Source organism: Gobio gobio, assembly GCF_949357685.1.
Source record: "Gobio gobio genome assembly, chromosome: 2".
In the NCBI taxonomy this organism is placed as follows: domain Eukaryota; kingdom Metazoa; phylum Chordata; class Actinopteri; order Cypriniformes; family Gobionidae; genus Gobio; species Gobio gobio.
The window spans coordinates 766,394-783,880 of NC_137098.1; the positions used below are offsets into that span (position 1 = coordinate 766,394).

A 17,487-nucleotide genomic window follows, 5' to 3' on the forward strand; every position below is an offset into this window, starting at 1 on the left:
GGCCGCTTCCAGTATAGCTCATAAACCCCACCCCTCGATCGCCCCCCAGTGGCCGCTTCCAGTATAGCTCATAAACCCCACCCCTCGATCGCCCCCCAGTGGCCGCTTCCAGTATAGCTCATAAACCCCACCCCTCGATCGCCCCCCCAGTGGCCGCTTCCAGTATAGCTCATAAACCCCACCCCTCGATCGCCCCCCAGTGGCCGCTCCCAGTATAGCTCATAAACCCCACCCCTCAATCGCCCCCCAGTGGCCGCTCCCAGTATAGCTCATAAACCCCACCCCTCGATCGCCCCCCAGTGGCCGCTCCCAGTATAGCTCATAAACCCCACCCCTCAATCGCCCCCCAGTGGCCGCTCCCAGTATAGCTCATAAACCCCACCTCTCCATCGCCCCCCAGTGGCCGGTCCCAGTATAGCTCATAAACCCCACCCCTCGATCGCCCCCCAGTGGCCGCTCCCAGTATAGCTCATAAACCCCACCCCTCGATCGCCCCCCAGTGGCCGCTCCCAGTATAGCTCATAAACCCCACCCCTCGATCGCCCCCCAGTGGCCGCTCCCAGTATAGCTCATAAACCCCACCCCTCCATCGCCCCCCAGTGGCCGCTCCCAGTATAGCTCATAAACCCCACCCCTCCATCGCCCCCCAGTGGCCGCTCCCAGTATAGCTCATAAACCCCACCCCTCGATCGCCCCCCAGTGGCCGCTCCCAGTATAGCTCATAAACCCCACCCCTCCATCGCCCCCCAGTGGCCGCTCCCAGTATAGCTCATAAACCCCACCCCTCCATCGCCCCCCAGTGGCCGCTCCCAGTATAGCTCATAAACCCCACCCCTCGATCGCCCCCCAGTGGCCGCTCCCAGTATAGCTCATAAACCCCACCCCTCCATCGCCCCCCAGTGGCCGCTCCCAGTATAGCTCATAAACCCCACCCCTCGATCGCCCCCCAGTGGCCGCTCCCAGTATAGCTCATAAACCTGGCCGCTCCCAGTATAGCTCATAAACCCCACCCCTCGATCGCCCCCCAGTGGCCGCTCCCAGTATAGCTCATAAACCCCACCCCTCGATCGCCCCCCAGTGGCCGCTCCCAGTATAGCTCATAAACCTGGCCGCTCCCAGTATAGCTCATAAACCCCACCTCTCCATCGCCCCCCAGTGGCCGCTCCCAGTATAGCTCATAAATCCCACCCCTCGATCGCCCCCCAGTGGCCGCTCCCAGTATAGCTCATAAACCCCACCCCTCGATCGCCCACCATTGGCCGGTCCCAGTATAGCTCATAAACCCCACCTCTCGATCGCCCCCCAGTGGCCGCTCCCAGTATAGCTCATAAACCCCACCTCTCCATCGCCCCCCAGTGGCCGGTTCTAGTATAGCTCATAAACCCCACCTCTCCATCGCCCCCCCAGTGGCCGCACCCAGTATAGCTCATAAACCCCACCCCTCCATCGCCCACCAGTGGCCGCTCCCAGTATAGCTCATAAACCCCACCTCTCCATCGCCCCCCAGTGGCCGCTCCCAGTATAGCTCATAAACCCCAACCCTCCATCGCCCACCAGTGGCCGCTCCCAGTATAGCTCATAAACCCCACCTCTCCATCGCCCCCCAATGGCCGCTCCCAGTATAGCTCATAAACCCCACCCCTCCATCGCCCCCCAGTGGCCGCTCCCAGTATAGCTCATAAACCCCACCCCTCCATCGCCCCCCAGTGGCCACTCCCAGTATAGCTCATAAACCCCACCCCTCCATCGCCCCCCAGTGGCCGCTCCCAGTATAGCTCATAAAACCCCACCTCTCCATCGCCCCCCAATGGCCGCTCCCAGTATAGCTTATAAACCCCACCCCTCGATCGCCCCCCAGTGGCCGCTCCCAGTATAGCTCATAAACCCCACCCCTCCATCGCCCCCCAGTGGCCGCTCCCAGTATAGCTCATAAACCCCACCCCTCGATCGCCCCCCAGTGGCCGCTCCCAGTATAGCTCATAAACCTGGCCGCTCCCAGTATAGCTCATAAACCCCACCTCTCCATCGCCCCCCAGTGGCCGCTCCCAGTATAGCTCATAAACCCCACCCCTCGATCGCCCACCATTGGCCGGTCCCAGTATAGCTCATAAACCCCACCTCTCGATCGCCCCCCAGTGGCCGCTCCCAGTATAGCTCATAAACCCCACCTCTCCATCGCCCCCCAGTGGCCGGTTCTAGTATAGCTCATAAACCCCACCTCTCCATCGCCCCCCCAGTGGCCGCACCCAGTATAGCTCATAAACCCCACCCCTCCATCGCCCACCAGTGGCCGCTCCCAGTATAGCTCATAAACCCCACCTCTCCATCGCCCCCCAGTGGCCGGTCCCAGTATAGCTCATAAACCCCACCTCTCCATCGCCCACCAGTGGCCGCTCCCAGTATAGCTCATAAACCCCACCCCTCCATCGCCCACCAGTGGCCGCTCCCAGTATAGCTCATAAACCCCACCTCTCCATCGCCCCCCAGTGGCCGGTCCCAGTATAGCTCATAAACCCCACCCCTCCATCGCCCACCAGTGGCCGCTCCCAGTATAGCTCATAAACCCCACCTCTCCATCGCCCCCCAATGGCCGCTCCCAGTATAGCTCATAAACCCCACCCCTCCATCGCCCCCCAGTGGCCGCTCCCAGTATAGCTCATAAACCCCACCCCTCCATCGCCCCCCAGTGGCCACTCCCAGTATAGCTCATAAACCCCACCCCTCCATCGCCCCCCAGTGGCCGCTCCCAGTATAGCTCATAAAACCCCACCTCTCCATCGCCCCCCAATGGCCGCTCCCAGTATAGCTTATAAACCCCACCCCTCGATCGCCCCCCAGTGGCCGCTCCCAGTATAGCTCATAAACCCCACCCCTCCATCGCCCCCCAGTGGCCGCTCCCAGTATAGCTCATAAACCCCACCCCTCGATCGCCCCCCAGTGGCCGCTCCCAGTATAGCTCATAAACCCCACCCCGCGATCGCCCCCCAGTGGCCGCTCCCAGTATAGCTCATAAACCCCACCTCTCCATCGCCCCCCAGTGGCCGCTCCCAGTATAGCTCATAAACCCCACCCCTCCATCGCCCCCCAGTGGCCGCTCCCAGTATAGCTCATAAACCCCACCCCTCGATCGCCCCCCAGTGGCCGCTCCCAGTATAGCTCATAAACCCCACCCCTCGATCGCCCCCCAGTGGCCGCTCCCAGTATAGCTCATAAACCCCACCTCTCCATCGCCCCCCAGTGGCCGCTCCCAGTATAGCTCATAAACCCCACCCCTCGATCGCCCCCCAGTGGCCGCTCCCAGTATAGCTCATAAACCCCACCCCTCGATCGCCCCCCAGTGGCCGCTCCCAGTATAGCTCATAAACCCCACCTCTCCATCGCCCAACAGTGGCCGCTCCCAGTATAGCTCATAAACCCCACCCCTCGATCGCCCCCCAGTGGCCGCTCCCAGTATAGCTCATAAACCCCACCCCTCCATCGCCCCCCAGTGGCCGCTCCCAGTATAGCTCATAAACCCCACCTCTCCATCGCCCCCCAGTGGCCCCTCCCGGTATAGCTCATAAACCCCACCTCTCCATCGCCCCCCAATGGCCGCTCCCAGTATAGCTCATAAACCCCACCTCTCCATCGCCCCCCAGTGGCCGCTCCCAGTATAGCTCATAAACCCCACCTCTCCATCGCCCCCCAGTGGCCGCTCCCAGTATAGCTCATAAACCCCACCTCTCCATCGCCCCCCAGTGGCCGCTCCCAGTATAGCTCATAAACCCCACCCCTCCATCGCCCCCCAGTGGCCACTCCCAGTATAGCTCATAAACCCCACCTCTCCATCACCCCCCAGTGGCCGGTCCCAGTATAGCTCATAAATCCTACCTCTCCATCATCCCCCAGTGGCCGGTCCCAGTATAGCTCATAAATCCTACCTCTCCATCATCCCCCAGTGGCCGCTCCCAGTATAGCTCATAAACCCCACCCCTCCATGTGTTAGAATGGACACGAGACACTAAACAATTACATTACACCTCAAATAATTGTTTCTTAGAGATGGTTTCTGTCATTTTAGGCAGTTTTTATCACAATGACTTAATTTAAGTGTTGGTTTTTTAAATAAGTTTAGTTTTAGTGAGTTATTTGATACTATAAAAACGGGGGGTGTGTCGTCATGATTGACAGCTGAGATTGACGGCTTCTCTGAGTGAAGTCACTGAGGCACTAACAGACTTTTTTCTAGATTTTTGGGAGATTGGAGCTTTAGCTTTAGCTTTAAAGCTTTAGCTTTAGCAGGAATGATCCAACCATAGAGTTAACCCTTAAATGCTTACCTTGGGTCTTTATCGACCCGGGACGTCATTCACTACTATCCTCCTCATTCATTTTTTAAAGTTAGACTTCAACCTATTCCTCAATCAATCCATTTTAAACAATATAACAAGAAAAAAATTATAAAATTATAATTGAGTGCCTGTTTTTCCACTAGTTTTTTGTCAAAATTGTATAGGGTCGCTAACGACCCGAGGTTTGTAAGATTGTACGTATATTTTTTTTCTGCACAATAAGAAATAAATCTATAATGACGAAATAAGTGCAGTTCACCTTTATTCCACAAGGTGGCAAAGTCTGATACGCAATGATGAAGTGACGTTACACTCATAGTCACCGCAGGCAGAAAACAAAACAATAATAATTATAATCTGCAGAACTTGAAATGGCTCCGATTTACTGCAGAGCAAGAACTGAACACAATCAAATATTAGTGTCATTTGATGATGGATCTGGTGAAGAAGCTGTCAGTGATCAAAATATTTATTATGAAGACGTTAAAAATGAGTTTTGAGAATATGTGTGAGATGGCGAATATGAGGCAGATGCTGAATGTACTGTGGACAGTGATGATGATGATGATGATGGGATAAAACATCTGATCAAACTGAACTCTTCCAAGCTCCAAAATGTAATTAAATATGTTTTATTTTATTCTTCTGTATTTGTTGCTCTAATATCAGGAGTTTTATATATTATCGCGACAGGTATAGATCTATTCGTGTTAGATATAGATCCGGGTCGCTAAAGACCCGAATATGTACGAATGTTTGGTGAAACGGTCATGCATTTAAGGGTTAATGTTGAGGCGACTCGTTAGATCATGATTCCAGGACCAACCTCAGGACATGCGCTGTGAGGAATCCCGGGATATGTTTTGAAGGTGATATTGGAGGGGTTCAGCATGGCTTTGAGCTTCTCCACCGCGAGACTGCCCAAGATGGGAGGAACCACAGGATCTGCTTCACCATGGCACTGCAGAACCGGCATGTCCTTATTACAGCCCATCAGCGGCTGCAGAACATACAGAGAGAGAGAAACACGCGTGATGGAGACATGACACGCATCACCGCCCACCGGGACACATCTCTCCCTAAAGGAGATGCTCAATGAAGACAGAAGGGAGATCAGATCTGAATCAGGGTTAGTGATAGCTCACTCTGGCGACCCCTGCTGGTCAGAACAGTGTAACTGCAGCAAACACATGCATAAACACAGCTTTTACACACCAACTGCAATGCTTCAGTGAAGCTGACATCATTAATGCAACTCACAAATCATCTGATATCACTAAACATGACAAGTCTCTGTAATAAGAGTTATTTTAGTGAACTGTATTATTAGTTTTATGAAGAGTTTGGCTAATCAGAGCACTAGGAGACTTTTAACTGCAACTCTTCCTTTCTATTATACAAATGTATAAAACTGGCCGGAGATCAGGTGAAATCATATAGAGCCCTATCACACTGATCTGAGATCAGGTGAATTCATATAGAGCCCTATCACACTGATCTGAGGTCAGGTGAAATCATATAGAGCCCTATCACACTGATCTGAGGTCAGGTGAAATCATATAGAGCCCTATCACACTGATCTGAGGTCAGGTGAAATCATAGAGCCCTATCACACTGATCTGAGGTCAGGTGAAATCATATAGAGCACTATCACACTGATCTGAGATCAGGTGAAATCATATAGAGCCCTATCACACTGATCTGAGATCAGGTGAAATCATATAGAGCCTTATCACACTGATCTGTGGTCAGGTGAAATCATATAGAGCCCTATCACACTGATCTGAGATCAGGTGAAATCATATAGAGCCTTATCACACTGATCTGAGGTCAGGTGAAATCATATAGAGCCCTATCACACTGATCTGAGGTCAGGTGAAATCATATAGAGCCTTATCACACTGATCTGTGGTCAGGTGAAATCATATAGAGCACTATCACACTGATCTGAGATCAGGTGAAATCATATAGAGCCCTATCACACTGATCTGAGATCAGGTGAAATCATATAGAGCACTATCGAACTGATCTGAGGTCAGGTGAAATCATATAGAGCACTATCACACTGATCTGAGATCAGGTGAAATCATATAGAGCCCTATCACACTGATCTGAGATCAGGTGAAATCATATGGAGCCTTATCACACTGATCTGAGGTCAGGTGAAATCATATAGAGCCCTATCAGACTGATCTGAGATCAGGTGAAATCATATAGAGCCCTATCACACTGATCTGAGATCAGGTGAAATCATATAGAGCCCTATCACACTGATCTGAGGTCAGGTGAAATCATATAGAGCCCTATCACACTGATCTGAGATCAGGTGAAATTATATAGAGCCCTATCAGGTGAAATCATATAGAGCCCTATCACACTGATCTGAGATCAGGTGAAATCATATAGAGCCCTATCAGGTGAAATCATAAAGAGCCCTATCACACTGATCTGAGATCAGGTGAAATCATATAGAGCCCAATCACACTGATCTGAGGTCAGGTGAAATCATATAGAGCCCTATCACACTGATCTGAGGTCAGGTGAAATCATATAGAGCCCAATCACACTGATCTGAGATCAGGTGAAATCATATAGAGCCTTATCACACTGATCTGAGGTCAGGTGAAATCATATAGAGCCTAATCACACTGATCTGAGATCAGGTGAAATCATATAGAGCCTTATCACACTGATCTGAGATCAGGTGAAATCATATAGAGCCCTATCACACTGATCTGAGATCAGGTGAAATCATATAGAGCCTTATCACACTGATCTGTGGTCAGGTGAAATCATATAGAGCCCTATCACACTGATCTGAGGTCAGGTGAAATCATATAGAGCCCTATCAGGTGAAATCATAAAGAGCCCTATCACACTGATCTGAGGTCAGGTGAAATCATATAGAGCCCTATCACACTGATCTGAGATCAGGTGAAATCATATAGAGCCCTATCAGGTGAAATCATAAAGAGCCCTATCACACTGATCTGAGATCAGGTGAAATCATATAGAGCCCAATCACACTGATCTGAGGTCAGGTGAAATCATATAGAGCCCTATCACACTGATCTGAGGTCAGGTGAAATCATATAGAGCCCTATCACACTGATCTGAGATCAGGTGAAATCATATAGAGCCCTATCACACTGATCTGAGATCAGGTGAAATCATATAGAGCCCTATCACACTGATCTGAGGTCAGGTGAAATCATATAGAGCCCTATCACACACTGATCTGAGGTCAGGTGAAATCATATAGAGCCCTATCACACTGATCTGAGATCAGGTGAAATCATATAGAGCCGTATCACACTGATCTGAGCTCAGGTGAAATCATATAGAGCCCTATCACACTGATCTGAGGTCAGGTGAAATCATATAGAGCCTTATCACACTGATCTGAGGTCAGGTGAAATCATATAGAGCCTAATCACACTGATCTGAGATCAGGTGAAATCATATAGAGCCCTATCACACTGATCTGAGGTCAGGTGAAATCATATAGAGCCCTATCACACTGATCTGAGGTCAGGTGAAATCATATAGAGCCCTATCACACTGATCTGAGATCAGGTGAAATCATATAGAGCCCTATCACACTGATCTGAGGTCAGGTGAAATCATATAGAGCATTATCACACTGATCTGAGATCAGGTGAAATCATATAGAGCCCTATCACACTGATCTGAGATCAGGTGAAATCATATAGAGCCCTATCACACTGATCTGAGGTCAGGTGAAATCATATAAAGCCTTATCACACTGATCTGAGATCAGGTGAAATCATATAGAGCCTTATCACACTGATCTGAGATCAGGTGAAATCATATAGAGCCCTATCACACTGATCTGAGGTCAGGTGAAATCATATAGAGCCCTATCACACTGACCTGAGATCAGGTGAAATCATATAGAGCCCTATCACACTGATCTGAGCTCAGGTGAAATCATATAGAGCCCTATCACACTGATCTGAGATCAGGTGAAATTATATAGAGCCCTATCAGGTGAAATCATATAGAGCCCTATCACACTGATCTGAGATCAGGTGAAATCATATAGAGCTCTATCACACTAATCTGAGGTCAGGTGAAATCATATAGAGCCCTATCACACTGATCTGAGATCAGGTGATATTATATAGAGCCCTATCAGGTGAAATCATATAGAGCCCTATCACACTGATCTGAGATCAGGTGAAATCATATAGAGCCCTATCACACTAATCTGAGGTCAGGTGAAATCATATAGAGCCCTATCACGCTGATCTGAGGTCAGGTGAAATTATATAGAGCCCTATCACACTGATCTGAGATCAGGTGAAATCATATAGAGCCCTATCACACTGATCTGAGATCAGGTGAAATCATATAGAGCCCTATCACACTGATCTGAGATCAGGTGAAATCATATAGAGCCCTATCACACGTATCTGAGGTCAGGTGAAATCATATAGAGCCTTATCACACTGATCTGAGATCAGGTGAAATCATATAGAGCCCTATCACACTGATCTGAGGTCAGGTGAAATCATATAGAGCCCTATCACACTGATCTGAGGTCAGGTGAAATCATATAGAGCCCTATCACACTGATCTGAGATCAGGTGAAATCATATAGAGCCTTATCACACTGATCTGAGGTCAGGTGAAATCATATAGAGCCTAATCACACTGATCTGAGATCAGGTGAAATCATATAGAGCCCTATCACACTGATCTGAGGTCAGGTGAAATCATATGGAGCCTAATCACACTGATCTGAGATCAGGTGAAATCATAGAGCCCAATCACACTGATCTGAGGTCAGGTGAAATCATATAGAGCCTTATCACACTGATCTGAGATCAGGTGAAATCATATAGAGCCTTATCACACTGATCTGAGGTCAGGTGAAATCATATAGAGCCCTATCACACTGATCTGAGCTCAGGTGAAATCATATAGAGCCCTATCACACTGATCTGAGGTCAGGTGAAATCATATAGAGCCCTATCACACTGATCTGAGGTCAGGTGAAATCATATAGAGCCCTATCACACTGATCTGAGGTCAGGTGAAATCATATAGAGCCCTATCACACTGATCTGAGGTCAGGTGAAATCATATAGAGCCCTATCACACTGACCTGAGATCAGGTGAAATCATATAGAGCCCTATCACACTGATCTGAGCTCAGGTGAAATCATATAGAGCCCTATCACACTGATCTGAGATCAGGTGAAATCATATAGAGCCCTATCACACTGATCTGAGATCAGGTGATATCATATAGAGCACTATCACACTGATCTGAGGTCAGGTGAAATCATATAGAGCACTATCACACTGATCTGAGATCAGGTGAAATCATATAGAGCCCTATCACACTGATCTGAGATCAGGTGAAATCATATGGAGCCTTATCACACTGATCTGAGGTCAGGTGAAATCATATAGAGCCCTATCACACTGATCTGAGATCAGGTGAAATCATATAGAGCCCTATCACACTGATCTGAGATCAGGTGAAATCATATAGAGCCCTATCACACTGATCTGAGGTCAGGTGAAATCATATAGAGCCCTATCACACTGATCTGAGATCAGGTGAAATTATATAGAGCCCTATCAGGTGAAATCATATAGAGCCCTATCACACTGATCTGAGATCAGGTGAAATCATATAGAGCCCTATCAGGTGAAATCATAAAGAGCCCTATCACACTGATCTGAGATCAGGTGAAATCATATAGAGCCCTATCACACTGATCTGAGGTCAGGTGAAATCATATAGAGCCCTATCACACTGATCTGAGGTCAGGTGAAATCATATAGAGCCCAATCACACTGATCTGAGATCAGGTGAAATCATATAGAGCCTTATCACACTGATCTGAGGTCAGGTGAAATCATATAGAGCCTAATCACACTGATCTGAGATCAGGTGAAATCATATAGAGCCTTATCACACTGATCTGAGATCAGGTGAAATCATATAGAGCCCTATCACACTGATCTGAGATCAGGTGAAATCATATAGAGCCTTATCACACTGATCTGTGGTCAGGTGAAATCATATAGAGCCCTATCACACTGATCTGAGGTCAGGTGAAATCATATAGAGCCCTATCAGGTGAAATCATAAAGAGCCCTATCACACTGATCTGAGGTCAGGTGAAATCATATAGAGCACTATCACACTGATCTGAGATCAGGTGAAATCATATAGAGCCCTATCACACTGATCTGAGATCAGGTGAAATCATATAGAGCCTTATCACACTGATCTGAGGTCAGGTGAAATCATATAGAGCCCTATCACACTGATCTGAGATCAGGTGAAATCATATAGAGCCCTATCACACTGATCTGAGATCAGGTGAAATCATATAGAGCCCTATCACACTGATCTGAGGTCAGGTGAAATCATATAGAGCCCTATCACACACTGATCTGAGGTCAGGTGAAATCATATAGAGCCCTATCACACTGATCTGAGATCAGGTGAAATCATATAGAGCCCTATCACACTGATCTGAGCTCAGGTGAAATCATATAGAGCCCTATCACACTGATCTGAGGTCAGGTGAAATCATATAGAGCCTTATCACACTGATCTGAGGTCAGGTGAAATCATATAGAGCCTAATCACACTGATCTGAGATCAGGTGAAATCATATAGAGCCCTATCACACTGATCTGAGGTCAGGTGAAATCATATAGAGCCCTATCACACTGATCTGAGGTCAGGTGAAATCATAGAGCCCTATCACACTGATCTGAGATCAGGTGAAATCATATAGAGCCCTATCACACTGATCTGAGGTCAGGTGAAATCATATAGAGCATTATCACACTGATCTGAGATCAGGTGAAATCATATAGAGCCCTATCACACTGATCTGAGATCAGGTGAAATCATATAGAGCCCTATCACACTGATCTGAGGTCAGGTGAAATCATATAAAGCCTTATCACACTGATCTGAGATCAGGTGAAATCATATAGAGCCTTATCACACTGATCTGAGATCAGGTGAAATCATATAGAGCCCTATCACACTGATCTGAGGTCAGGTGAAATCATATAGAGCCCTATCACACTGACCTGAGATCAGGTGAAATCATATAGAGCCCTATCACACTGATCTGAGCTCAGGTGAAATCATATAGAGCCCTATCACACTGATCTGAGATCAGGTGAAATTATATAGAGCCTTATCAGGTGAAATCATATAGAGCCCTATCACACTGATCTGAGATCAGGTGAAATCATATAGAGCTCTATCACACTAATCTGAGGTCAGGTGAAATCATATAGAGCCCTATCACACTGATCTGAGATCAGGTGATATTATATAGAGCCCTATCAGGTGAAATCATATAGAGCCCTATCACACTGATCTGAGATCAGGTGAAATCATATAGAGCCCTATCACACTAATCTGAGGTCAGGTGAAATCATATAGAGCCCTATCACGCTGATCTGAGGTCAGGTGAAATTATATAGAGCCCTATCACACTGATCTGAGATCAGGTGAAATCATATAGAGCCCTATCACACTGATCTGAGATCAGGTGAAATCATATAGAGCCCTATCACACTGATCTGAGATCAGGTGAAATCATAGAGAGCCCTATCACACGTATCTGAGGTCAGGTGAAATCATATAGAGCCTTATCACACTGATCTGAGATCAGGTGAAATCATATAGAGCCCTATCACACTGATCTGAGGTCAGGTGAAATCATATAGAGCCCTATCACACTGATCTGAGGTCAGGTGAAATCATATAGAGCCCTATCACACTGATCTGAGATCAGGTGAAATCATATAGAGCCTTATCACACTGATCTGAGGTCAGGTGAAATCATATAGAGCCTAATCACACTGATCTGAGATCAGGTGAAATCATATAGAGCCCTATCACACTGATCTGAGGTCAGGTGAAATCATATGGAGCCTAATCACACTGATCTGAGATCAGGTGAAATCATAGAGCCCAATCACACTGATCTGAGGTCAGGTGAAATCATATAGAGCCTTATCACACTGATCTGAGATCAGGTGAAATCATATAGAGCCTTATCACACTGATCTGAGGTCAGGTGAAATCATATAGAGCCCTATCACACTGATCTGAGCTCAGGTGAAATCATATAGAGCCCTATCACACTGATCTGAGGTCAGGTGAAATCATATAGAGCCCTATCACACTGATCTGAGGTCAGGTGAAATCATATAGAGCCCTATCACACTGATCTGAGGTCAGGTGAAATCATATAGAGCCCTATCACACTGATCTGAGGTCAGGTGAAATCATATAGAGCCCTATCACACTGACCTGAGATCAGGTGAAATCATATAGAGCCCTATCACACTGATCTGAGCTCAGGTGAAATCATATAGAGCCCTATCACACTGATCCGAGGTCAGGTGAAATCATATAGAGCCCTATCACACTGATCTGAGCTCAGGTGTAATCATATAGAGCCCTATCACACTGATCTAAGATCAGGTGAAATCATATAGAGCCCTATCACACTGATCTGAGATCAGGTGAAATCATATAGAGCCCTATCACACTGATCTGAGGTCAGGTGAAATCATATAGAGCCCTATCACACTGACCTGAGATCAGGTGAAATTATATAGAGCCCTATCAGGTGAAATCATATAGAGCCCTATCACACTGATCTGAGATCAGGTGAAATCATATAGAGCCTTATCACACTGATCTGAGGTCAGGTGAAATCATATAGAGCCTAATCACACTGATCTGAGATCAGGTGAAATCATATAGAGCCCAATCACACTGATCTGAGATCAGGTGAAATCATATAGAGCCTTATCACACTGATCTGAGGTCAGGTGAAATCATATAGAGCCTAATCACACTGATCTGAGATCAGGTGAAATCATATAGAGCCCTATCACACTGATCTGAGGTCAGGTGAAATCATATAGAGCCTTATCACACTGATCTGAGATCAGGTGAAATCATATAGAGCCTTATCACACTGATCTGAGATCAGGTGAAATCATATAGAGCCTTATCACACTGATCTGAGGTCAGGTGAAATCATATAGAGCCCTATCACACTGATCTGAGATCAGGTGAAATCATATAGAGCCCTATCACACTGATCTGAGGTCAGGTGAAATCATATAGAGCCCTATCACACTGATCTGAGATCAGGTGAAATTATATAGAGCCCTATCAGGTGAAATCATATAGAGCCCTATCACACTGATCTGAGATCAGGTGAAATCATATAGAGCCCTATCACACTAATCTGAGGTCAGGTGAAATCATATAGAGCCCTATCACGCTGATCTGAGGTCAGGTGAAATTATATAGAGCCCTATCACACTGATCTGAGATCAGGTGAAATCATATAGAGCCCTATCACACTGATCTGAGATCAGGTGAAATCATATAGAGCCCTATCACACTGATCTGAGATCAGGTGAAATCATATAGAGCCCTATCACACTGATCTGAGGTCAGGTGAAATCATATAGAGCCCTATCACACTGACCTGAGATCAGGTGAAATTATATAGAGCCCTATCAGGTGAAATCATATAGAGCCCTATCACACTGATCTGAGATCAGGTGAAATCATATAGAGCCTTATCACACTGATCTGAGGTCAGGTGAAATCATATAGAGCCTAATCACACTGATCTGAGATCAGGTGAAATCATATAGAGCCCAATCACACTGATCTGAGATCAGGTGAAATCATATAGAGCCTTATCACACTGATCTGAGGTCAGGTGAAATCATATAGAGCCTAATCACACTGATCTGAGATCAGGTGAAATCATATAGAGCCCTATCACACTGATCTGAGGTCAGGTGAAATCATATAGAGCCTTATCACACTGATCTGAGATCAGGTGAAATCATATAGAGCCTTATCACACTGATCTGAGATCAGGTGAAATCATATAGAGCCCTATCACACTGATCTGAGGTCAGGTGAAATCATATAGAGCCCTATCACACTGATCTGAGATCAGGTGAAATCATATAGAGCCCTATCACACTGATCTGAGGTCAGGTGAAATCATATAGAGCCCTATCACACTGATCTGAGATCAGGTGAAATTATATAGAGCCCTATCAGGTGAAATCATATAGAGCCCTATCACACTGATCTGAGATCAGGTGAAATCATATAGAGCTCTATCACACTAATCTGAGGTCAGGTGAAATCATATAGAGCCCTATCACACTGATCTGAGATCAGGTGAAATTATATAGAGCCCTATCAGGTGAAATCATATAGAGCCCTATCACACTGATCTGAGATCAGGTGAAATCATATAGAGCCCTATCACACTAATCTGAGGTCAGGTGAAATCATATAGAGCCCTATCACGCTGATCTGAGGTCAGGTGAAATTATATAGAGCCCTATCACACTGATCTGAGATCAGGTGAAATCATATAGAGCCCTATCACACTGATCTGAGATCAGGTGAAATCATATAGAGCCCTATCACACTGATCTGAGATCAGGTGAAATCATATAGAGCCCTATCACACGTATCTGAGGTCAGGTGAAATCATATAGAGCCTTATCACACTGATCTGAGATCAGGTGAAATCATATAGAGCCCTATCACACTGATCTGAGGTCAGGTGAAATCATATAGAGCCCTATCACACTGATCTGAGGTCAGGTGAAATCATATAGAGCCCTATCACACTGATCTGAGATCAGGTGAAATCATATAGAGCCTTATCACACTGATCTGAGGTCAGGTGAAATCATATAGAGCCTAATCACACTGATCTGAGATCAGGTGAAATCATATAGAGCCCTATCACACTGATCTGAGGTCAGGTGAAATCATATGGAGCCTAATCACACTGATCTGAGATCAGGTGAAATCATAGAGCCCAATCACACTGATCTGAGGTCAGGTGAAATCATATAGAGCCTTATCACACTGATCTGAGATCAGGTGAAATCATATAGAGCCTTATCACACTGATCTGAGATCAGGTGAAATCATATAGAGCCCTATCAGGTGAAATCATATAGAGCCTTATCACACTGATCTGAGGTCAGGTGAAATCATACAGAGCCTTATCACACTGATCTGAGATCAGTTGAAATCATATGGAGCCTAATCACACTGATCTGAGATCAGGTGAAATCATATAGAGCCCAATCACACTGATCTGAGATCAGGTGAAATTATATAGAGCCTTATCACACTGATCTGAGATCAGGTGAAATCATATAGAGCCTTATCACACTTATCTGAGGTCAGGTGAAATCATATAGAGCCCTATCACACTGATCTGAGCTCAGGTGAAATCATATAGAGCCCTATCACACTGATCTGAGGTCAGGTGAAATCATATAGAGCCCTATCACACTGATCTGAGGTCAGGTGAAATCATATAGAGCCCTATCACACTGATCTGAGGTCAGGTGAAATCATATAGAGCCCTATCACACTGATCTGAGGTCAGGTGAAATCATATAGAGCCCTATCACACTGACCTGAGATCAGGTGAAATCATATAGAGCCCTATCACACTGATCTGAGCTCAGGTGAAATCATATAGAGCCCTATCACACTGATCCGAGGTCAGGTGAAATCATATAGAGCCCTATCACACTGATCTGAGCTCAGGTGAAATCATATAGAGCCCTATCACACTGATCTGAGGTCAGGTGAAATCATATAGAGCCCTATCACACTGATCTGAGGTCAGGTGAAATCATATAGAGCCCTATCACACTGATCTGAGGTCAGGTGAAATCATATAGAGCCCTATCACACTGATCTGAGATCAGGTGAAATCATATAGAGCCCTATCACACTGATCTGAGGTCAGGTGAAATCATATAGAGCATTATCACACTGATCTGAGATCAGGTGAAATCATATAGAGCCCTATCACACTGATCTGAGATCAGGTGAAATCATATAGAGCCCTATCACACTGATCTGAGGTCAGGTGAAATCATATAGAGCCTTATCACACTGATCTGAGATCAGGTGAAATCATATAGAGCCTTATCACACTGATCTGAGATCAGGTGAAATCATATAGAGCCTAATCACACTGATCTGAGGTCAGGTGAAATCATATAGAGCCCTATCACACTGATCTGAGATCAGGTGAAATCATATAGAGCCCTATCACACTGATCTGAGGTCAGGTGAAATTATATAGAGCCCTATCACACTGATCTGAGATCAGGTGAAATTATATAGAGCCCTATCAGGTGAAATCATATAGAGCCCTATCACACTGATCTGAGATCAGGTGAAATCATATAGAGCTCTATCACACTAATCTGAGGTCAGGTGAAATCATATAGAGCCCTATCACACTGATCTGAGATCAGGTGAAATTATATAGAGCCCTATCAGGTGAAATCATATAGAGCCCTATCACACTGATCTGAGATCAGGTGAAATCATATAGAGCCCTATCACACTAATCTGAGGTCAGGTGAAATCATATAGAGCCCTATCACGCTGATCTGAGGTCAGGTGAAATTATATAGAGCCCTATCACACTGATCTGAGATCAGGTGAAATCATATAGAGCCCTATCACACTGATCTGAGATCAGGTGAAATCATATAGAGCCCTATCACACTGATCTGAGGTCAGGTGAAATCATATAGAGCATTATCACACGTATCTGAGATCAGGTGAAATCATATAGAGCCCTATCACACTGATCTGAGATCAGGTGAAATCATATAGAGCCCTATCACACTGATCTGAGGTCAGGTGAAATCATATAGAGCCTTATCACACTGATCTGAGATCAGGTGAAATCATATAGAGCCTTATCACACTGATCTGAGATCAGGTGAAATCATATAGAGCCCTATCACACTGATCTGAGGTCAGGTGAAATCATATAGAGCCCTATCACACTGATCTGAGATCAGGTGAAATCATATAGAGCCCTATCACACTGATCTGAGGTCAGGTGAAATCATATAGAGCCCTATCACACTGATCCGAGGTCAGGTGAAATCATATAGAGCCCTATCACACTGATCTGAGCTCAGGTGAAATCATATAGAGCCCCATCACACTGATCTGAGCTCAGGTGAAATCATATAGAGCCCTATCACACTGATCTGAGATCAGGTGAATTCATATAGAGCCCTATCACAC

The 17,487-nt window shown here is 46.1% G+C and overlaps 1 protein-coding gene across 1 annotated transcript in view; it reads right to left on the bottom strand.

Moving 5' to 3' along the window:
* The window catches only part of lypla1 (lysophospholipase 1), a 29,856-nt gene that overhangs the window by 3,256 nt on the left and 9,113 nt on the right, over nucleotides 1-17,487 (bottom strand). Inside the window, exon 8 of the mRNA XM_079805590.1 lies at nucleotides 5,158-5,331. Within this exon, the coding sequence (XP_079661716.1) occupies nucleotides 5,158-5,331 (174 nt within the window). The remainder of the gene's footprint in view (nucleotides 1-5,157; nucleotides 5,332-17,487) is intronic.